The 22097-nt window shown below is 43.7% G+C and overlaps 1 protein-coding gene across 1 annotated transcript in view; it reads left to right on the top strand.

Moving 5' to 3' along the window:
- LOC126418995 (serine proteinase stubble-like) overlaps positions 1–22097 on the top strand; it is a 349220-nt gene that overhangs the window by 165848 nt on the left and 161275 nt on the right. The window contains exons 2-3 of the mRNA XM_050086041.1: positions 14886–15149; positions 21776–21971. Of these exons, the coding sequence (XP_049941998.1) occupies positions 14886–15149; positions 21776–21971 (460 nt within the window). The remainder of the gene's footprint in view (positions 1–14885; positions 15150–21775; positions 21972–22097) is intronic.

Here is a 22097-nt window from a genome sequence, read left to right on the forward strand (position 1 = left end):
GTATGTTTGTATGCGAACTTCGTAATTTTGTGTTGTGCTTTTTTGCGATTATGTTTCTTTGGCACTTTAATTACCGTTGATGGCTGTATGGTCCTTGTAACCCAAAGCCGGAATAAAGAATTTTTGAAAAACGTTGAGAACTCGCCCTTAACTGGTATCCCGAAGCTCGTCGAAACTGGTTGATTGCAGGGTCTGATCCCGCCATGTTGACCGAGGTGGAGACGGCGTGCGTACTCTCTCGCAGTTGAACAGCGTGAACTTGGACAGAGGGGCCGTTTGACCTTGACTGGCCCGCTCGAGTGGAGCGGTCGATATGATAACGAGGCGTCGGCACGGGGCGCGGCCCGTGGCCAGGTCATGGCGGGCCGTCTTCCGGAGTAGGCGGCGTGTGGGCGGCGCAACTCGGCCGCCCGCGACGGCAGTCCCCAGGAAAGCGGCCTGAATTATTGAGGACCGGCCGCGGTACTCGACCCGCAAGCGAGGCGGGCCTCCAGCCGCACCGGAACACGCGTCGACAGCGTTCGCCCACTCGCGCGTCCGCTATCGAGCAGAGTTCTCCTAACTGACGTAATTTCTTTTCATAAATAGACAGACACCATCTAGATCACAGGTTCTTTTATTAACGACTACCAGTGTTGGTCTGCGCTTCAGACCACCTTCAGGTCTACGTTGGAATAGCATCAGATTCAAATGGCTCTCAGCACTATGGGACTTAACATCTGAGGTCATCAGTCCCCTAGACTTAGAACTACTTAAACCTGACCAACCTAAGGACGTCACACACATCCATGCCCGAGGCAGGATTCGAACCTGCGACCGTAGCGGTCGCGCGGTTCCACACTGAAGCGCCTAGAACCACTCGGCCACACTGGCCGGCGGATTAGCATCAAGGGGCAACAATAACACAAGAATTATAACAATCTTATTTTACAAACACTATCATCGAAGGTTACGGAAATAACAACAAAATGTTATGAATCGACACCTACCTGGCACCTCAAGCTGCAGTTTGTCAACTGTGGTGTAAGCACTCCGTCTTCAGACCACAAGTGGCCCATCGGTACCATCCGACCGCCGTGTCATCCTCAGATAGGAGGGGCGTGTGGTCAGCACACCGCTCTCCCGGTCATTACGATGCTTTTCTGTGACCGGAGCCGCTACTATTCGGTCGAGTAGCTCCTCAATAGGCATCAAGAGGCTGAGCGCACCCCGAAAAACGGCAACAGCGCATGACACCCCTGATGGTCACCCATACAAGTACCGGCCACACCCGACAGCGCTTAACTACTGTGATCTGATGGGAAAACTGTGGTGTAAGACTAACGTAAAAATGCAGTTACGTGCCGTCCGGTGTGGCCGAGCGGTTCTAGGCGCTTCAGTCTGGAACCGTGCGACAGCTACGGTCGCAGGTTCAAATCCTGCCTGGGGCACAGATGTGTGTGATGTCCTTAGGTTAGTTACGTTTAAGTACTTCTAAGTTCTAGGGGACTGGTCACCTCAGATGTTAAGTCCCATAGTGCGCAGAGCTATTTGAATCATACAGTTGTGTGGTCAGCAAACATTTATTTTTATAGTAACATGACGTATACGTAAATCATGGGCTAGTACATCAAAACAGCTGAAGATCATTCTACCATCGTAAAATAAAATGAAAAAATTAAAAGACATGTTTAGTACAGTTTACCATGTATGATGCGTTATGCACTGAAGAGCCAAAGAAACTGGTACACCTGCCTGACATCGTGTAGCGCCCCGGCGAGCACTCAGAAGTGCCGCAACAGTACGTGGCATGGAATCGACTAATGTATGAAGCAGTGCTGGAAGGAACTGACACCATGAATCCTGCAAGGTTGTCCATAAATCTGTAAGAGTACGAGGGGGTGGAGATCTCTTATGAACAGCACGTTGAAAGGCATCCCAGATATGCTCAATAATGTTCATTTCTGAAAAGTTTGGTGACCAGCGGAAGTTTTTAAACTCAGAGCAGTGTTCCTGGAACCACACTCTAGCAATTCTGAATGTGAGGGGTGTCGCATTATCCTTGTGCAATTGCTCAAGTCCGTCGGAATGCACAATGGACATGAATGGATGCAGGTGATCAGACAGGATGCTTACGTACGTGGCACCTGACAGGCTCGTATCTAGACGTATCAGGGGTCCCTTATCCCTCCAACTGCACACGCCCCACACCATTACAGAGCCTCCACTAGCTTGAACACTCCCCTGCTGACATGCATGGTCCATGGATTCATATCCGTACTCATCCATCCACTCGACACAATTTGAAACGAGACTCGTCCGACCAGGTAACATGTTTCCAGTAATCAACAGTCCAATGTCTGTGTTGACGGGCCCAGACGAGGCGTAAAGCTTCGTGTCGTGCAATCATCAATGGTACATGACTGGGCCCTCGGCTCCGAAAGTTCATATCGATGATGTTTCGTTGAATAGTTCGCACGTTGACACTTGTTCATGACCCAGCTCTGAAATCTGTAGCAGTTTACTGTCATGTTGAACGATTCTATTCAGTCATTCTTAATTCCGTTCTTGCAGGATTTCTGAGATCTGATGTTTTACCGGATTCCTGATACTCACGGTACACTCGTGAAATAATCGTACGGGAAAATTCCTACTTCATCGCTACCTCGGAGATGCTGTGTCCCGTCGCTCGTGCGCCGCCTATAACACCACGTTCAAACTGACTTAAATCCTGGTAACCTGGCATTGTAGCAGCAGTAACCGATCTAACAACTGCGCCAGACACTTGTAGTCTTATATAGGCGTTGCCGACCGCAGCGCCGTACTCTAAAATGGCTTTAAGTACTAAGAAACTTCAGAGCTGAGGTCATCAGTCCCCTAGACTTAGACCTACCTCAACCTAACTGGCCTAAGGACATCACATACATCCATGCCCGAGGCACGATTCGAACCTGCGACCGTAGCAGCAGCGCGGTTCCGGACTGAAGCGCCCAGAATCGCTCGGCCACAGCGGCCTACAGCGATGTACTCTGTCTGTTTACATTGTATTTGAATAGGCATGCCTATACCAGTTTCTTTGCCGCTTCAGTGTACAATAAAAGATAAAATATAATGAACCACACAATAAATTTTTAAGCTTACATTTAAGTTCTGGTTTACAACTTTTAAAAGACAGTGCGAAATTAGCAAATATATCTAATTCGGTGTCTTCCATCTGGTGAAATAAAAGCTAAAGATTTTGCCTTCCCGGTCATAAATAAAATATACTGAGGACTGTTATTCTAAATTAAAAAACGGGGGAAGAGAAAGAAAAAACGGGAAGAAAAAAAGAAACATAGTTACAGAAATAACTATAGCTTTTAGCAAAGAATGAGTACGAATTAAGATAGGTGTTGAATGATAACTTTCTTATTTATGATAGAAAATCTTTTCTTGTGCTTGGGTAGACAGTCAAAAAATATCGATTAAAAGAAGGCATAATCTAATTGAATCAACAACTTCAAAAATATCCGGTGTTCATCACTATTCACTTATTCTACTTTTGGCTGATCCAAGGTACAAGGAGTGGACCAAAATATGGAAACATAAAAAAACTCATTACCATGACTAATCTGGTACTGGAAAATCCTTGGCATTCGAAGCAGGTTCCAGTCGTCTCTTAATGTGTAACTTCAGGTCCTGTACATGTTTTAACGGAGCTTTGGAGCATCCTTCTGCAAAGTAGTGGCAAATGCGGGTGACGATGATGGAGGTATATGGCGATCACATCGCCTACTCTACAAAGTAGACGACAAAGGTTCAATAATATTGAGGTCTGTCGACTGTGGTGGATGCGACAGTTCCTCCTCGTGCTCACAAACCAGTGCTGGACGATGTGAGCTGTGTGAACAGGGCCCTGCAATCTTGGAACACACCGTCCCACATTGGGGTACAGACGTTGCACCATGGGATACACCTGACAAGACAAAATGTAAATGCAACCTTGCACAGTAACCACGGAGCCCATGGAACCCCATGGCATGGCTGCCCACTATGACTCTTGGCGCGTGAACTCTGCTATAAGTTCGAAACAGTGTGAAATAAACCTCATCCCATCCAATGGTGTTCTTCCAGTACCCCATAGTCCAAGTTTTATGCCTTCGGGACCATGTTTTCATGTTACGGGTATGTGCATCACTGATGAATTGTTTTCGAATTGGAGCTCGCCCTGAGATTCATTGTTTATGGAGCTCACTTCCTGTTCTTCCCCCCACTCCAAGGTTCGTGAGTGCGACATTCAGTTCAGTTCAGTTCATTTCTGTCGTCCACTTATTTTTCGTCACAGCTCTCTTCATTGGCCGTCCGTCACGATCACTCGGCATTCACTTTCGTGCGCATTGTGAGTGTATGCGTCATGAATCTTCGATACGGTGCCTCTTGAAACACCCAACATTTCGGCTACGTTGCTACAGGAACTTCCACCATACGAGCACTGAGTTCTGACATACTGCTTTCACTACACAGAACACTGCTCTAGCCACGGCTCATACTTGAAACTTATTTAGGACATTGCACAGTAGCCGTTCGTGGTCAAATGCTAGAGAACAATCTCCGGGTTTGGTTAGCATCTGCATTTATGGCTAGGCATGCATTTATGGCTGTGTTTACGTACAGTCTCTTAAGTAAGAGCATGGTCGGCAATATAAAACAAGTGGTAAAAGATACCGCCTTAGTTCTTTCACATCCAATAGAGGCAACCTTTGTCCTTCATTCAGTGTCGATAAAGCATTAGTTGACTTTGAATTCTTGGCTGAGATACACAAGACTAGACATGAGTGCAGCTTACGTGTCTCGTTTATGAAATATGTTTGAGTCATCTGCCAAACGTTGGTTTCCCGACAGAAATGAAGATTGGATACTGCAGGGGCACAATGATCCGAAGCACAGCAGCAGGCTTTGTAGCGACTGGCAAAAGGAAAAAGGTATGGCGGGTAATGGATTGACCTGACATCCGCCTGACGCTAATCATATTGAAAATGTATGGCCTTGCATCAAAAAGAATTTGCAGGGAAACAAGATCTTAACTTTGCAACATATGTCAACGCAAATTCGACACATCTGGAGGTCTCTTCCTTGTGAATACTCGAAAAACTTGGTTTCACACATGCGTCGGAGATGCCAAGCAAATATCGACGCTGCCGGTGACTGTACGTTGTTATTATTTTCTTATTTACGTATGCGCCCATTAGGACCACACGAAGTACAATCCATCAATGTCACGTTTGATGGTTGGCCTTTCTTTGTGCCCAAATTTGTTTCATCCTTTCAGAATGAAGTCTCTTTCTTTCATGAGACCACCATGCTCCTGTCCGTTCTCTAATTTCCCTCTAACCAACTTTCCAATCAAATATCTTTTGTCTGAATGTTTTCCTATCTGTAAGGTCTGCCTGAGTTATACCGGAGTCTGGAACCGCGCGACCGCTCCGGTCGCAGGTTCGAATCCTGCCTCGGGCATGGATGTGTGTGATGTCCTTAGGTTAGTTATGTTTAAGTAGTTCTAAGTTCTAGGGGACTGATGACCTTAGAAGTTAAGTCCCATAGTGCTCAGAGCCATTTGAAGTTATACCGGCTGTTATTAATTGTAATTGTGTTTCTCTTTTGTTCATATATGATGTATGTATATGTTTTAGATTGATGTTAGACACATTTTTCCACTGATTAACCTGACCACGATCTTGCTTAACAGGCTGTAATTTTTTTATCTAACCACTGCAGCTTACCGCAAGTTGCTGAGGTTCACCGACAGTACCTCGCCTAATGACACACTCTCTTGCGGCGGCTTCCGTATCCACGTGAAAATGGCGCGTATACTTATAGACCACACAGCTGCAGTGTGTGCAGACTCGATCCACTTTCTGTACGTTCAAAATGGTTCAGATGGCTCTGAGCACTATGGGACTTCTGAGGTCATCAGTCCCCTAGAACTTAGAACTACTTAAACCTAACTAACTTAAGGACATCACACACATCCATGCCTGAGGCAGGATTCGAGCCTGCGACCGTAGCGGTCACGCGGTCTTCCTCTACGTCTGACTCAGCAGTGTGACGCAGCTAACCGCCATGCTTTCTTACAATCAGCCTGTTGAGTCGCCACTCGGCGTGTGCTGGCCTGATTGGAAGCAGTGAGACAGAGCGGCGTGGCTAGCTGGTCATAGAGTCAAAGAGAGTCAGATGGTGTGTAAAGTATGCTATGGGCAAGACACAATCAATGCCTTCTGTGCGTGATAGCAATGGAAATACTATCGATAAAAGAACTGCTTAAACAGAGTTGCAAAAGATAGCCTTCCAAAATTTTTTCGCCAAAGAAGACGAAGTAAATATTCCAGAATTGGAATCGAGAACAACTGACAACATGAGTAAGTTAGAAGTAGATATCCTCGGAATAGTGAAGCAACTTAAATCACTTAATAAATACAAATTTTGCGGTACAAACAGCATTCCAAACAGCTTCCTTTCAGAGTATGCTGATGCAATATGTGCGTACTTACTATCATATATAACCGCTCGCTCGAGGAAAGATCCGTTTCAAAAGACTGGAATGTTTCACAGGTCATACCAACATTCAAGAAAGGTAGCAGAAGTAATCCGCGAAATTACAGGTGCATATCATTAACGTTGATAAGCAGCAGGATTTTGGAACATTTATTGTGTTCGGACATCATGAATTACCACAAAGAGAACGGTTTACTGACACAGAGTCAACACGGACTTAGAAAACTTCGTTCTTGTGAAATACAACTAGCTCTTTACTCAGTGTTCAGTGAAATTGACAAGAGCTTTGAAACTGATTCCGTATTTCTAGATTCCCAGAAACTGTTTAGACACTGTACCTCACAAGCCGCTTGCAACCAAATTGCAAGCTTGCCAAATATCGTCTCAGTTATTCGACTGGTTTAACGATTTGCTGTCAGAGAAGTCACAGATCGTAGTAATTGATGGTAGGTCATCGAGTAAAACAGAAGTGATTTCGTGCGTTCCACAAGGTAGTGTTATTGGCTCTCTGCTGCTCCTTATCTTTATAAACGATTTAGGAGACAATCTGAACAGCCGTCTCCGGTTGTTTGCAGACGATACTGTCGTTTATCGTCTAGTAAAGTCATCAGAAGAGCAAAGGAAACTGCAAAACAATCTAAAAAAGATATCTGAATGGTGCGAAAACTGACAATTGACCGCAAATACTGAGAAGTCTGAGGTCATCTACATGAGTGCTAACAGGAGTCCGTTAAACTTTGGTTACATGATAAACCAATCAAATCTCACGACCGTAAAATCAACCAAGTACCTAGGAATTACAATTACGAACCACTTAAATGAAAATAATACATAGAAAATGTTGTGAGGAAGGCGAATCAGAGATCGATTTACTGGCAGAATACTCAAAAGTTGCAACAGATCTACTTAAGGGACTGCCTACATTACGCTTGTCCGTCCTCTTTCAGAGTACTGCTGCGCGGTGTGGTATCCTTGCTAGATAGTATTAACGGAGTACGTGGAGAAAGTTCAAAGAAGAGCAGCACGTTTTGTATTCAAATGGTTCAAATGGCTCTAAGCACTATGGGACTTAACATCTGAGGTCATCAGTCCCCTAGACTTAGAACTACTTAAACCTAACTAACCTAGGGACATCATACACATCCATGCCCGAGGCAGGATTCGAACGTGCGACCGTAGCAGCAGCGCGGTTCCGGACTGAAGCGCCTAGAACCGCTCGGTCACAACGGCCAGCCCGTTTTGTATTATCGCGAAATAGGGGAGAGTGTCACGGACATGATACAGGATATGGGGGGAACATCACTGAAACAAAGGCGTTTTTGGTTGAAGGGGGATCTTCTCAAGAAAATCACTAACGTTCTCCTCCAAATGCGAAGATATTTTGTTGACGTCGGCCTTCATAGGGAGAAACGATCACCATAATAAAATAAGGGAAATCAGAGCTCGCACGGGAAAATATAGGTGTTGGTTTTTTCCGCTCGCTTTTCGAGAGTGGAGTAATAGAGAATTGTTGTGAAGGCGTTTCGATGCTCTACTAGGCACTGCTGTGGTTTAGAGATTATCGTTGTAGTTACAGATAGAGGGAACTACTGCCGCTGACAAGCGAGGTCGCCAGCTGCGCAACTGCGAGTCTCTTAGGCCGTGCCCTACGTCAGCGACAGAAGCGAGTAACAGCGGGCGACTTCTGGATGCGCGACGCTCCAGCGACAAGCAGCAACATCGGGCGACAACCTTGGGTGTCCTGCGTTCGAGCGACCATGTCGCGCTACAAGATGGCTGCTTAGAGCCAATCATCTGTTTCTATAAAACAGCGTCCTTAATCTGTAGAATACCGTAGCTGGAGAGTAAGGCTACAGAATTAGGTTTACTTAAAAAAACAAAGCGGAAAGGAATACTCTGCATGAAATTTACAAATGGAGGAATCTGCATGGAAAACTTCATAAGTATCGTCAACTACGAAGATCACCAGACAAGTTCTTCGAATACACATGAATGAGCAGAGGAGCATTCAACTATCTCATCAATAAATTAAACACGATTTTTTTTTTTTACACGATCAAGAACTTTTAACAGCCGATAAATGGGGAAGAATGACTATTACATGACTAACTACGCTAAATATAAACATTAGTGCAAACAATGAGAGAAATGGTTGATAGGTTGCAGTGGTGTAGGTTTAGCGTATACAGTTCGTAATTACGCGCGAGGATAAGGTCTTGAGTTCGATTCCCGGCAAATCCTATATTTTTACTGATTCAATTACGATTCTGGATTCTAAGTTATATGTATACTGTTTACACTGCAATGCTAAGCATATTTTTAAGGTATTGCCAAAGAACTTGATCTTCACACCTATCCCAGTATATCAAACACATTTAATTGCTAATAAATTACAATGAACCATGAAATTGTACTGATATTTCATGTTGCGAACGTAATTCATCAGCAGTCAGTGTTAAGGGCAAGTGTTTCAATTACTCTAAATAGTCTGTAAAAGTAAAGCTTACAAAATTTTTGAAAAGAATGTTAAACTTATTGTGTAATGATTTGTCTAAAATTATGAAATAAAAAATATTAGGGAAACGTTTGGTGCACCTCAGTTTCTGTTCATGATTTCGAGCATTATTCAAAGGCAAGTAGAACGTTTCTCTGATATAATTACTTCTTTTACACAAATCATTTCATATAATATATAAGTGATTTGTTCCATTTTTGAATTTCAGATTTTATTCAGAAAGCATGATCTTACTGACTCCTCGTTTGCCTTCTGACGTACTTGATTCGAAGGAAGCTTTTTTGACATTTAAATACCACACCAACGTATCTTTTTATCTGCAAAATAGCTAGGTCTTGAACAGATGACATTTTTGACACTTAATTTAAAACAGCTTTTCGTGAAATATTTCAATTTTTCATCTTATTAATTAAGTTTTCGTTCATTACCCTGATTACTTTCAAGCAGTTAAATATTTTCATGCCAAACTAGACCTCATGCTGGTCACTTTGACACCCCGTTTACCTGCGTCTCTCCCTTTGTTTGCCTATGAAAATTTGGACAAAACCTTATGGTGTAAGTTATAGGGAATCTTGTTTTCGCTCTGCTCACGCGTTTACAAAAACGTATTGAGTGTTAATCATTTGATATAATAGTCTTAAAAGACATCATAGTCGCTGTTGACTGTATAAAATATTTATTGTTACTATTGCAATTTCTCCCTTATGGCCATTTTCAAGTAATACTGCAAAGTTACCTAAACCAAAAAATGCAAACGTAAAGCACAGAGTTTATATACATAATGAAGCAAACATTTCATTAAGAAAGTAGCTCAATTATAAAAATTGAAGATAAATGTACATTACTTACATTCTGTCAGAATATAAAACTATCTGACATCAGTACATGTCGTCGTCAAAATGCAGCTTTTTCACTGTGAGAGTCCCACAAGATCCGATGAGTACGACACTTATTACATTGTAATATGTCGTTAAATATGTACTGAACTGTCGATGTTACCATCGTTCTAATAATCTATCCAACATACAAGTTCAGGTGCACTGACAACATTTGGAGCTAAGTCAGTTGGCGCGAAAATACATTTACTACAGATATTGCCTGTGCACGTAGCAAAGTTAGTGCACACCAAGGATACAACTTATCAGCTTTATATCGTAAAGTCTTTTCATCTGTCGACATCATATAGCTTACTAAATAGTGCTATGATTGTAATGGGCAGTAGGGTAGGATAGAAATATTTATTTATAACATAATAGGGGATAATACTTGTGTTGGCTGTTAATAAGCTCTCACATTGACTTAAGGGTATGTAAATGAGATGAAGACAGAGTTCTGATATATAATACTTTGTATGCGTATAAATTTTACGAATATAAATTGCGTAAAACGCTCGCCAGCAATCGAATTCACTGTGCAGCACCACAAATTCTGACAAAACATCACAATGCCTCCGCACAAATACTTGATGCATCCTTCAACCAGGCTCTATTATAGCAAACAGGACTAAGTAAATATGTATACTATTCCAGCGAAATTGTTTAAAATGTTTTTCGATAAGTGTCTAAAATAACTGTAAAATTCGATGAATTACTGTTGAAGTAGATTGATACAATAAATCACAAGCTTCGGAAACAATGAAATGTCGAGGCTACATTTCATTTATAAAACACACAAAAATAAAATACATTGGAGTATGCTTTTCTTCCCTCGTTATAGTCCATAAACTTTTCTTTACAGTAAAATACACCAGATTACTGATAAAATTTGTTACTTATAATTTAGGACAAAACTGGTCAGATACATCACATAAAAACTGGCGATCCTAAAATGCATAAAATGAGAGAATAGATACATTGCGAGTGGTAGCGGATATGAGATTACACAGTTACTAATATAATTTTGAAGCATCTACGTATTTTTAAAATTTTTTTTAACCTCGTTTACTCGCTTGTCTATACAAAATGTCAGGGTGGTAAACTCCCATCAGATGTCAAGGTATTGCGCCTGTAAGCCATTTTACAATCTATCATTTGTACATAAAACGGACTGAAAATTATCTAAAAATCCTTTTTTTTAAATCAGTTTGATCATTAAGTAGGTCATTGGGACGATTTTTAATGCAGTTGTAAATCTCTATTTCTTCTAGAATATTCATGATTCTACTTTTAGGCACAGTATGCAGTATTTTAATGAATGAATCTATGTTGCTGACCATATGTTTATTCTCATTTAAGTGTTTGCTAGAGGTAGAGGTATTCCTTTCTGTCTGCAGGCAGACCTGTCGTTAAATGCCCGCCCAGTTTGTCCAATATAACATTTTGTGCATGGGCACATTCTATTCTGTAAACCCCCGATCTTGGAAACTGGTTTCTTCTATCTGTTCCATGCCTGAATTTTTTATTTAATGTATTGTCTGTGTGAAAGCTGATCCCTACGTTGGTTTTCTTAAACAACTGTGCAATTTTGTCTGATACTATTCCTATCCTACTCCTACTCCTATCCTACTGCCCATTACAATCATAGCACTATTTAGTAAGCTGTATGATGTAGACAGATGAAAAGACTTCACGATATAAAGCATATAAGTTGTATCCTTGGTGTGCACTATCTTTGCTACGTGCATAGGCAATATCTTTAGTAAATGTATTTTCGCGCCGGCTGACAGCTCCACATGTTGTCAGTGCACCTGAACTTGTATGTGTGATAGATTATTAGAACGATGGTAACATCGACAGTTCAGTACATATTTAACCTCATATTACGATGTAATAAGTGTCGTACTCATCGGATCTTGTGGGACTCTCACAGTGAAAAAGCTGCATTTTGACGACGACATGTACTCATGTCAGATAGTTTTATATTCTGACAGAATGTAAGTAATGTACATTTATCTTCAATTTTTATAATTGAGCTACTTTCTTAATGAAATGTTTGCTTAATTATGTATATACACTCTGTGCTTCACGTTTGTATTTTTTTGTTTAGGTAACTCTGCAGTATTACTTGAAAATGGCGATAACGGCGAAATTGCAATAGTAACAATAAATATTTTATACAGTCAGCGGCGTTTTATATTCTGACAGAATGTAAGTAATGTACATTTATCTTCAATTTTTATAATTGAGCTACTTTCTTAATGAAATGTTTGCTTAATTATGTATATACACTCTGTGCTTCACGTTTGTATTTTTTTGTTTAGGTAACTCTGCAGTATTACTTGAAAATGGCGATAACGGCGAAATTGCAATAGTAACAATAAATATTTTATACAGTCAACGACGACTATGATGTCTTTTAAGAAATATTATATGACTGTGAATCCCAACCATGAGAAGTTAATCAGATAAAATAGTCCTTTCTGCGTGGTCTGATTTCCAAAAATCGTCGTTTGAGTATTTTGAACCTTTCACGAGGTACGACGATTTTTACGACCACTTGATTCCCGAAGCGCAGGAAAGGTTCGGACGCGACGCGAGCGACCCGTCCGCGGATGTAACAACCGATATCTGAACTTTGAATACAATTTAGATATATTGGTTACATTTGTAAGTAGGCTGTTTAGGTTTTTATGTTGGCAACGCCACGTAGCGCTCTATATGAAAATCACTGACTGTGCTGTATGAAGGCTGTGGTTGGTTTGCATTGTTGGAGTATATGCTATTGTAGTGTTGGGCAGTTGGCTGTTAACAGCTCGTAACGTTGCGCGGTTGGAGGTGAGCCGCCAGCAGTGGTTGATGTGGGGAGAGAGATGGCAGAGTTTTGAGAGCGGACGATCTGGACGTGTCCATCAGAAAGAGTAACTTTGTAATACTGGATATCATGAACTGTTATATATATTATGACTTCTGAACACTATTAAGGTAAATACATTTTCTCGTTCTCTATCAAAATCTTTCATTTGCTGACTATGCCTATCAGTAGTTAGTGCCTTCAATAGTTTGAATCTTTTATTTAGCTGGCAGTAGTGGCGCTCGCTGTATTGCAGTAGTTCGAGTAACGAAGATTTTTGTGAGGTAAGTGATTTGTGAAACGTATAGGTTAATGTTAGTCAGGGCCATTGTCTTGTAGGGATTATTGAAAGTCAGTTTGCGTTGCGCTAAAATAATGTAAGAGGTTTATCAGCACAGTAATTCATTAATTTTTCTAAGGGGACATTTCACATTTCATACGCAATAACGTATGGTCTTAAATGAACTATACGGAAAGTCTACACAATGTGATTTTACCTATGCAAATTCTTAAAAATTTCGTGCAGCCATGTGCTCAATTTCGTGCAGCACAGTAACTATGACGAATAACGAAAATAAATTCTGACCTTTATCACTTAAGGATATCAAGCTGTAGGTTGCGGACGAATCAGATTTTTTCAGCGAATAGTTTTCTTAAAATCAGATGTTCAGTAAATGACAGCTGTCGTCGCGTGCGCTCCACTGCTTTGCCGAGAAGACAAGTCGCTGTCGCTCTGTGTCGCGCGTGCTGCAGCGACAAGATTCAAACACGTCTGAATTCAAACGTCGCCAGTTGCAGCGAGAGACAGGCAGCGACACAGGTGTCGCTCACTTAGGACACTTCCGTAACTACACCTGCGGTTGTGTTTTGTCGCCTGAAGCTGTCGCGCGCTGTCTCTCGCTTCTGTCGCCCACGTAGGACACGGCCTTATAGCGGTGCGGCGCTCTGTTGCAGACGCCTCCCCCTACCTTTTACAAATCCCTTGAGATCCTGGAACGCCATCCTCTTCGCCTCGCCTATCGCAACCGTCTCCCCTCCACCCACGCGGATCCTGTACGACCTAATTCCCTACCCCCACCTCCTCCTTTTCCTTGAACGGATACGGCTCCTCTACACCTCCCGCAAACTCGATCCTCCTCACCCGCTGATCTCTTGTCCATTATAATTATCCGGGCTATTATGCCGTGGTCGGTTGATGAATTCTGTGGTGATTCCCAACGTTTCGTCTCCGACTGTGGGAGACATCTTCAAGGGGGTCCGTAGCCCGATGGAAGGTCCAACACACAGTGGCTCGCTACTGAGCAACCGACCACGGCATAACAGCCCAGGTAATTATAATGGACATGATATTTCCGGCCGTTAAAGTCTACATTTTAGTACCGCTGGTCTCTCCTATCCTCTCCCGGCCCCGTCCGCTGACGCGCCTGTACTTCCGTGTCCCACCTGCTCTCCATCTCTCCACTCTCCACGCCCTCTCCCAAGGTGGCTTCCGCCAGCTCCCCCTCCCTGGTGATCCCTCCCCCCTCCATCTACCCCTCCTACCAACTTTGATCCTCCCTGCCTCTTCCTGTGTTTGATTCCTTTGGGCACCCTTTCTCCCTTCTCTCCCCCTTCCTTCCCTCCTCCCTTTCTCACCACTCCTCCCCTGGGCTTGCCCTACCCCCGTCCCTCTACTCCTCCTCCCCTCTCCTCTGCCATTGGCATCTTTGCTCTCCCCTCTCCCTCCCCCTCACCCTTCTACCCCTCTTGGCAGGTCCTCGGACTCGCACACGTCACGTGGACATACGCGCGCCGGAGATCATCGCCTATCAGTGTCTCGTGTCTGTGCCGTCGTGTTTTGTGTTCAGTGATCACCGTCACGCTCCGTCGTTCCCATGTGTCATCGCAATCATCGATATTTGTGCGTCGTGTCAACAGTTTGTGGTGTGATTTCTCGTCGAGTGTGAACGGCCCCATGTTTTGTATTTTATGTCTACTGTCTTTCACCCACCATTCTGTCATTTCTGAGTGTTCTTTCTGTCTTTTATCACTGTCTCCTCTAAGGCTGAAGAGCGGCGTAGAATGCTGCTGCCAGCCTACCTGTTTGTATGTGCAGGTATAAAATAACAATAAAGGGAAAAAAATGTTGCAGACGCGGAGGCTGGCGCTGGGCGCGGCGCTGCTGGCGTGCCTGGCGGCGGCGGCGGCGCCCGCTGCGGCTGAGTCGCGCAGCCAGCGGCAGGAGCAGGCGGGCTCGCGCAGACACCCCGGCTCGCCGTGCCCGCGCGTCTTCACGTACGAGGGCGACGAGGCCGAGCCCGACCGCTGGTACGGCACCGTCATGCTGGCCACGGACGAGCCGCTCATCGGCATCCGACTCGACGTGCAGCTCGACAAGCCGGCCAAGATCCTGGGCGTGAGTAGCCAGCGCGGCACTCGCACAGCACGAAACAAACGTGCGCACCATTCTGTCCACAAATCTAACGCAAATGGCATTAATGAAGGGTGAGGCAGAGAAGGGAAGAAACTTGAAGTATGGAGGTGTATATCTTATGCCCTCAGACTTCAAGAAGAATATAATAATTCCAATCCCAAAGAAAGCAGGTGCTGACAGGTGTGAAAATTACCGAACAATCAGTTTAATAAGTCACGGATGCAAAATACTATCGAGAATTCTTTACAGACGAATGGAAAAACTAGTAGAAGCCGACCTCGGGGAAGATCAGTTTGGATTCCGTAGAAATATTGGAACACGTGAGGCAATACTGACCTTACAACTTACCTTAGAAGCTAGATTAAGGAAAGGCAAACCTACGTTTCTAGTATTGGTAGACTTAGAGAAAGCTTTTGACAATGTTGACTGGAACACTCTCTTTCAAATACTGAAGGTGTCAGGGGTAAAATACAGGGAGCGAAAAGCTATTTACAATTTGTACAGAAACCAGACGGCAGTTATAAGAGTCGAGGGTTATGAAAAGGGAAGCAGTGGTTGGGAAGGGACTGACACAGTGTTGTAGCCTCTCCCCTATGCTATTCAATCTGTATATTGAGCAAGTAGTGAAGGAAACAAAAGAAAAATTCGGAGTAGGTATTAAAATCCGTGGAGAAGAAATAAAAAATTTGAGGTTCGCCGATGACATTGTAATTCTGTCACAGACAGCAAAGGACTTGGAAGAGCAGTTGAACGGAATGGACAGTGTCATCAAAAGAGGATATAAGATGAACATCAACAAAAGCAAAACGAGGATACTGCAATGTAGTCGAATGAAGTCGGGTGATGCTGACGGAATTAGATTAGGAAATGAGACACTTAAAGTAGTAAAGCAGTTTTGCTATTTGGGGAGCAATATAACTCATGACGGTCGAAGTACACAGGATATCAAATGTAGACTGGCAATGGCAGGGAAAGCGTTTCTGAAGAAGAGAAATTTGTTAACATCGAGTATAGATTTAAATGTCAGGAAGTCGTTTCTGAAAGGATTTGTATGGAGCGTAGCCATGTATGGAAGTGAAACATGGACGATAACTAGTTTGGACAAGAGGAGAATAGAAGCTTTCGAAATGTGGTGCTACAGAAGATTCAATGGTTCAAATGGCTCTGAGCACTATGGGACTTAACATCTGTGGTCATCAGTCCCCCAGAACTTAGAACTACTTAAACCTAACTAACCTAAGGACATCACACACATCCATGCCCGAGGCAGGACTCGAACCTGCGACCGTAGCAGTCGCGCGGTTCCGGACTGAGCGCCTAGAACCGCTAGACCACCGCGGCCGGCGACGCTACAGAAGAATGCTGAAGATTAGAGGAGTAGATCATATAACAAATGAGGAGGTATTGAATAGGATTGGGGAGAAGAGAAGTTTGTGGCACAACTTGACTAGAAGAGGGGATCGGTTGGTAGGACATGTTCTGAGGCATCAACGGATCACCAATTTCGTACTGGAGGGCAGCGTGGATGGTAAAAATCGTAGAGGGAGACCAAGAGATGAATACATTAAACAGATTCAGAAGTATGTAGCTTGCAGTAGCTACTGGGAGATGAAGAAGCTTGCACAGGATGGAGTAGCTCGGAGAGCTGCATCAAACCAGTCTCAGCACTGAAGACCACAACAAACAACATATCTTATAGTACAGGCGTCGTTTAAGAACAATTTTTTCGAAATTCGAACTTTAAGAGGATGAAATAGGGGTTGAAGGTTTTTGGAAAAATGTCGCTATTAAGGTAATTCCGAAAATTGATATCTGGTTTCTCGGACAGAATAAAGAAATACATTTTTTAGCGTTTCCGACATTTACCTATATAAGGGTGAAACAGTGACTGAAAACGCGCCATAGAAATTAGCATAGGCATGCGTATTCAAATACAGATATATGTAAACAAGCAGAATACGGCGCTGCGGTCGGAAACGCCTATACAGGGTGTTACAAACAGGTACGGCCAAACTTTCAGGAAAAATTCCTCACACACAAATAAAGAAAAGATGTTATGTGGACATGTGTCCGGAAACGCTTAATTTCCATGTTAGAGCTCATTTTAGTTTCGTCAGTATGTACTGTGCTTCCTCGATTCACCGCCAGTTGGCCCAATTGAAGGAAGGTAATGTTGACTTCGGTGCTTGTGTTGACATGCGACTCATTGCTCTACAGTAATAGCGTCAAGCACATCAGTACGTAGCATCAACAGGTTAGTGTTCATCACGAACGTGGTTTTGCAGTCAGTGCAATGTTTACAAATGCGGAGTTGGCAGATGCCCATTTGATGTATGAATTAGCACGGGGCAATAGCCGTGGCGCGATACGTTTGTATCGAGACAGATTTCCAGAACGAAGGTGTCCCGACAGGAAGACGTTCAAAGCAATTGATCGGCGTCTTACGGAGCACGGAACATTCCAGCCTATGACTCGCGACTGGGGAAGACCTAGAACGACGAGGACCCCTGCAATGGACGAGGCAATTCATTGTGCAGTTGACGATAACCCTAACGTCAGCGTCAGAGAAGTTGCTGCTGTACATGGTAACGTTGACCACGTCACTGTATGGAGAGTGCTACGGGAGAACCAGTTGTTTCCGTACCATGTACAGCGTGTGCAGGCACTATCAGCAGCTGATTGGCCTCCACGGGTACACTTCTGCGTATGGTTCGTCCAACAATGTGTCAATCTTCAATTCTGTGCAAATGTTCTCTTTACGGATGAGGCCTCATTCCAAAGTGATCAAATTGTAAATTTTCACAATCAACATGTGTGGGCTGACGAGAATCCGAACGCAATTGTGCAATCACGTCATAAACACAGATTTTCTGTGAACGTTTGGGCAGGCATTGTTGGTGATGTCTTGATTGAGCCCCATGTTCTTCCACCTACGCTCACTGGAGCACGTTATCATGATTTCATACGGGATACTCTACCTGTGCTGCTAGAACATGTGCCTTTACAAGTACGACACAACATGTGGTTCATGCACGATGGAGCTCCTGCACATTTCAGTCGAAGTGTTCGTACGCTTCTCCACAACAGATTCGGTGGCCGATGGATTGGTAGAGGCGGACCAATTCCATGGCCTCCATGCTCTCCTGACCGCAACCCTCTTGACTTTCATTTATGGGGGCATTTGAAAGCTCTTGTCTACGCAACCCCGGTACCAAATGTAGAGACTCTTCGTGCTCGTATTGTGGACGGCTGTCATACAATACGCCATTCTCAACGGCTGCATCAGCGCATCAGAGATTCCATGCGACGGAGGGTGGATGCATGTATCCTCGTTAACGGAGGACATTTTTAACATTTCCTGTAACAAAGTGTTTGAAGTCACGCTGGTACGTTCTGTTACTGTCTGTTTCTATTCCATGATTAATGTGATTTGAAGAGAAGTAATAAGATGAGCTCTAACATGGAAAGTAAGCATTTCCGGATACATATTTTCTTTCTTTGTGTGTGAGGAATGTTTCCTGAAAGTTTGGCCGTACCTTTTTGTAACACCCTATATAAAAGCCAACTTCCTGACTGACTGACTGACTTATAATTGCCCACCCCAAACCGCTAAGGGTTGTTGTTGTTGTGCTCTTCAGCCCTGAAACTGATTTGTTATTAGTTATGTAATCTACCCATCTAATCTTTAGCATTCTTCTGTAGCACCACATTTCGAAAGCTTCTATTCCCTTCTTGTCTAAACTATTTATCGTCTATGTTTCACTTCCATACATGGCTACACTCCATACAAATACTTTCAGAAAAGGCTTCCTGACGTTTAAATCTATACTCGATGTTAACAAATTCCTCTTCTTTAGAAACGCTTTCCTCGCCAGTGCCGGTCTACATTTTATATCCTCTCTACTTCGACCATCATGAGTTATTTTGCTCCCCAAATAGCAAAATTCCTTTACTACTTTAAGCGTCTCATTTCCTAATCTAATACCCTCAGCATCACCCGATTTAATTCAACTACATTCCATTATCCGTAAAGTGTAAGGAACACATTTCACATAATTAAGTACATTAGAGTTGTGTGTCTGCTGGATGTCATCATCATCGATACTGGAAAGAGTAAAAATTTGTGTAGTTTGGAAAGTAAACCTGTGAGGAGAGGTCGTAAGGTATGACAAGTAAGGTTCTGGGTTCGATTTACAGTCTGGCGCTCTTTTTTCATCTTCCGGGAAGTTCCGAAATATTGCTTTCCACTACGGTGGCGTTTTTCTCTTTCTCAACTGTATCCTTACGAAGTTTGTTTTGCTCGAGTGGAGTGAGTGAAGAGAGCCTACGCTGTAGAGCTGAGCTGCTGTTGCCGGGCCGGCCGCTGTGACCGAGTGGTTCTAGGCGCTACAGTCTGGAACCCGCTACGGTCTCAGGTTCGAATCCTGCCTCGGGTATGGATGTGTGTGATGTCCTTAGTTAGTTAGATTTAAGTAGTTCTAACCTCTAGGGGACTGATGACCTCAGATGTTAAGTGCCATAGTGCTCAGAGCCATTTGAGCCGTCGAACAGATGTGCAGAACTATAGACTTATATCTCTAACGTCGATCAGTTGTAGAATTTTAGAACACGTATTATGTTGGAGAATAATGACTTTTCTGGAGACTAGAAATCTACTCTGTAGGAATCAGCACGGGTTTCGAAACAGACGATCGTGTGAAACCCAGCTCGCGCTATTGGTCCACGAGACTCACAGGGGCATAAACACGGGTTCCAAGTTAGATGCCGTGTTTCTTGACTTCCGCAAGGCGTTCGATACAGTTCCCCACATTCGTTTAATGAACAAAGAAAGAGCATATGGACTATCAGACCAACTGTGTGATTGGATTGAAGAGTTTCTAGGTAACAGAACGCAGCATGTCATTCTCAATGGAGAGAAGTCTTCCGAAGTTCAGGTGTGCCGCAGGGGAGTGTCGTAGGACCGTTGCTATTCACAATATACATAAATGACCTTATGGATAACATCGGAAGTTCACTGAGGCTTTTTGTGGATGATGTTGTGGTATATCGAGAGGTTGTAACAATGGAAAATTATACTGAAATGCAGGGGGATCTGCAGCGAATTGACGCACGGTGCAGGGAATGGCAATTGAATCTCAATGTAGACAAGTGTAATGTGCTGCGAATACATAGTGTAAGTAGGCTGTTTAGGTTCTTATATTGGTAACGCCACCGCCACCTAGCGCTCTGTATGAAAATAACAGGCTGTGCTGTGTGCATTCTGTGGCTGGGTGGCATTCTTGAATTTGCTATTGTAGTGTTGGGCAGTTGGCTGTTAACAGCGCGTAGCGTCGCGCAGTTGGAGGTGAGCCGCCAGCAGTGGTAGATGTGGGGAGAGAGATGGCGGAGTTTTGAGAGCGGATGATCTGGACGTGTGTCCATCAGAGACAGTAAATTTGTAAGACTGGATGTCGTGAACTGATATATATATTATGACTTTTGAACACTATTAAGGTAAATACATTGTTTGTTCTCTATCAAAATCTTTCATTTGCTAACTATGCCTATCAGTAGTTAGTGCCTTCTGTAGTTTGAATCTTTTATTTAGCTGGCAGTATTGGCGCTCGCTGTATTGCAGTAGTTTGAGTAAAGAAGATTTTTATGAGGTAAGTGATTTGTGAAAGGTATAGGTTATTGTTAGTCATGGCCATTCTTTTGTAGGGATTATTAAAAGTGAGACTGCGCTGCGCTAAAAATATTGTGTGTCAGTTTAGTGTTAATCAGAATAGGGAAAGAGCGAAATGTCTGAGTACGTTCAGTTTTGCTCGGCTGTTTGAAAATCAAATAATGTAAGAGGTTTATCAGCACAATAATTCATTAATTTTTCTAAGGGGACGTTTCATAATAGAAAGAAAGATCTTTTATCATTTAGCTACAATATAGCAGGTCAGCAACTGGAAGCAATTGTTCCGTAAATTATCTGGGAGTAGGCATTAGGAGTGATTAAAAATGGAATGATCACATAAAATTAATCGTCAGTAAATCAGATACCAGACCGAGATCGATTGGAAGAATCCTAAGGAAATGCAGTCCTAAAACAAAGGAAGTACACTTGTTCGCCCACTGCTTGAATACTTCTCAACAGTGAGGGATCCGTACCAGATAGGGTTGATAGAAGAGATAGAGAAGATCCAACGGAGAGCAGCGCTCTTCGTTACTGGATCATTTAGTAATCGTGAAAGGTTTACGGAGATGATAGATAAACTCCAGTAGAAGACTGTGCAGGAGAGACGCTCAGTAGCTCGGTACGGGCTGTTGTTGAAGTTTCGAGAGCATACCTTCACCGAGGAGTCAAGCAGTATATTGCTCCCTCCTACGTATATCTCGCGAAGATACCGTGAGGATAAAATCAGAGAGATTAGAGCCCACACAGAGGCATACCGACAATCCTTCTTTCCACGAACAATACGAGACTGGAATAGAAGGGAGAACCGATAGAGGTACTCAGGGTGGCCGCCGCCACACACCGTCAGGTGGATTGCGGAGTACGGATGTAGATGTAGATTTGAGCTGTTGCCGGCGCTGCCTTCTCCCGCCTAGCGCTCTGACGGCCGCCGCGGTGTCCGCAGAACTGGGAGGGCGAGGTGTCTACGCGGGACAACGTGCGCTACACCATCCTCAACCTGCAGACGCGGCTGCGCCCGGGGCCGCCCCGCGCCGTGCGCATCTTCGTGCGGTACGGAGAGCGAGACCCCGTGCCCAGGCTGCGCTCCATCGCGCTCAACGGCCGCCGCATCTGCCCCGAGGACAGCGCCGCCGACTCCGGTAAGTGCCCCGCGCCAACTTCCTCTCCACACAGAAACGCATTCTCTTATTACACTACTGGCCATTAAAAATGCTACACCGAGAAGAAATGCTGATGATAAACGAGTATTCACTGGACAAATATTT

Source organism: Schistocerca serialis, chromosome 9 (genome assembly GCF_023864345.2).
Source record: "Schistocerca serialis cubense isolate TAMUIC-IGC-003099 chromosome 9, iqSchSeri2.2, whole genome shotgun sequence".
In the NCBI taxonomy this organism is placed as follows: domain Eukaryota; kingdom Metazoa; phylum Arthropoda; class Insecta; order Orthoptera; family Acrididae; genus Schistocerca; species Schistocerca serialis.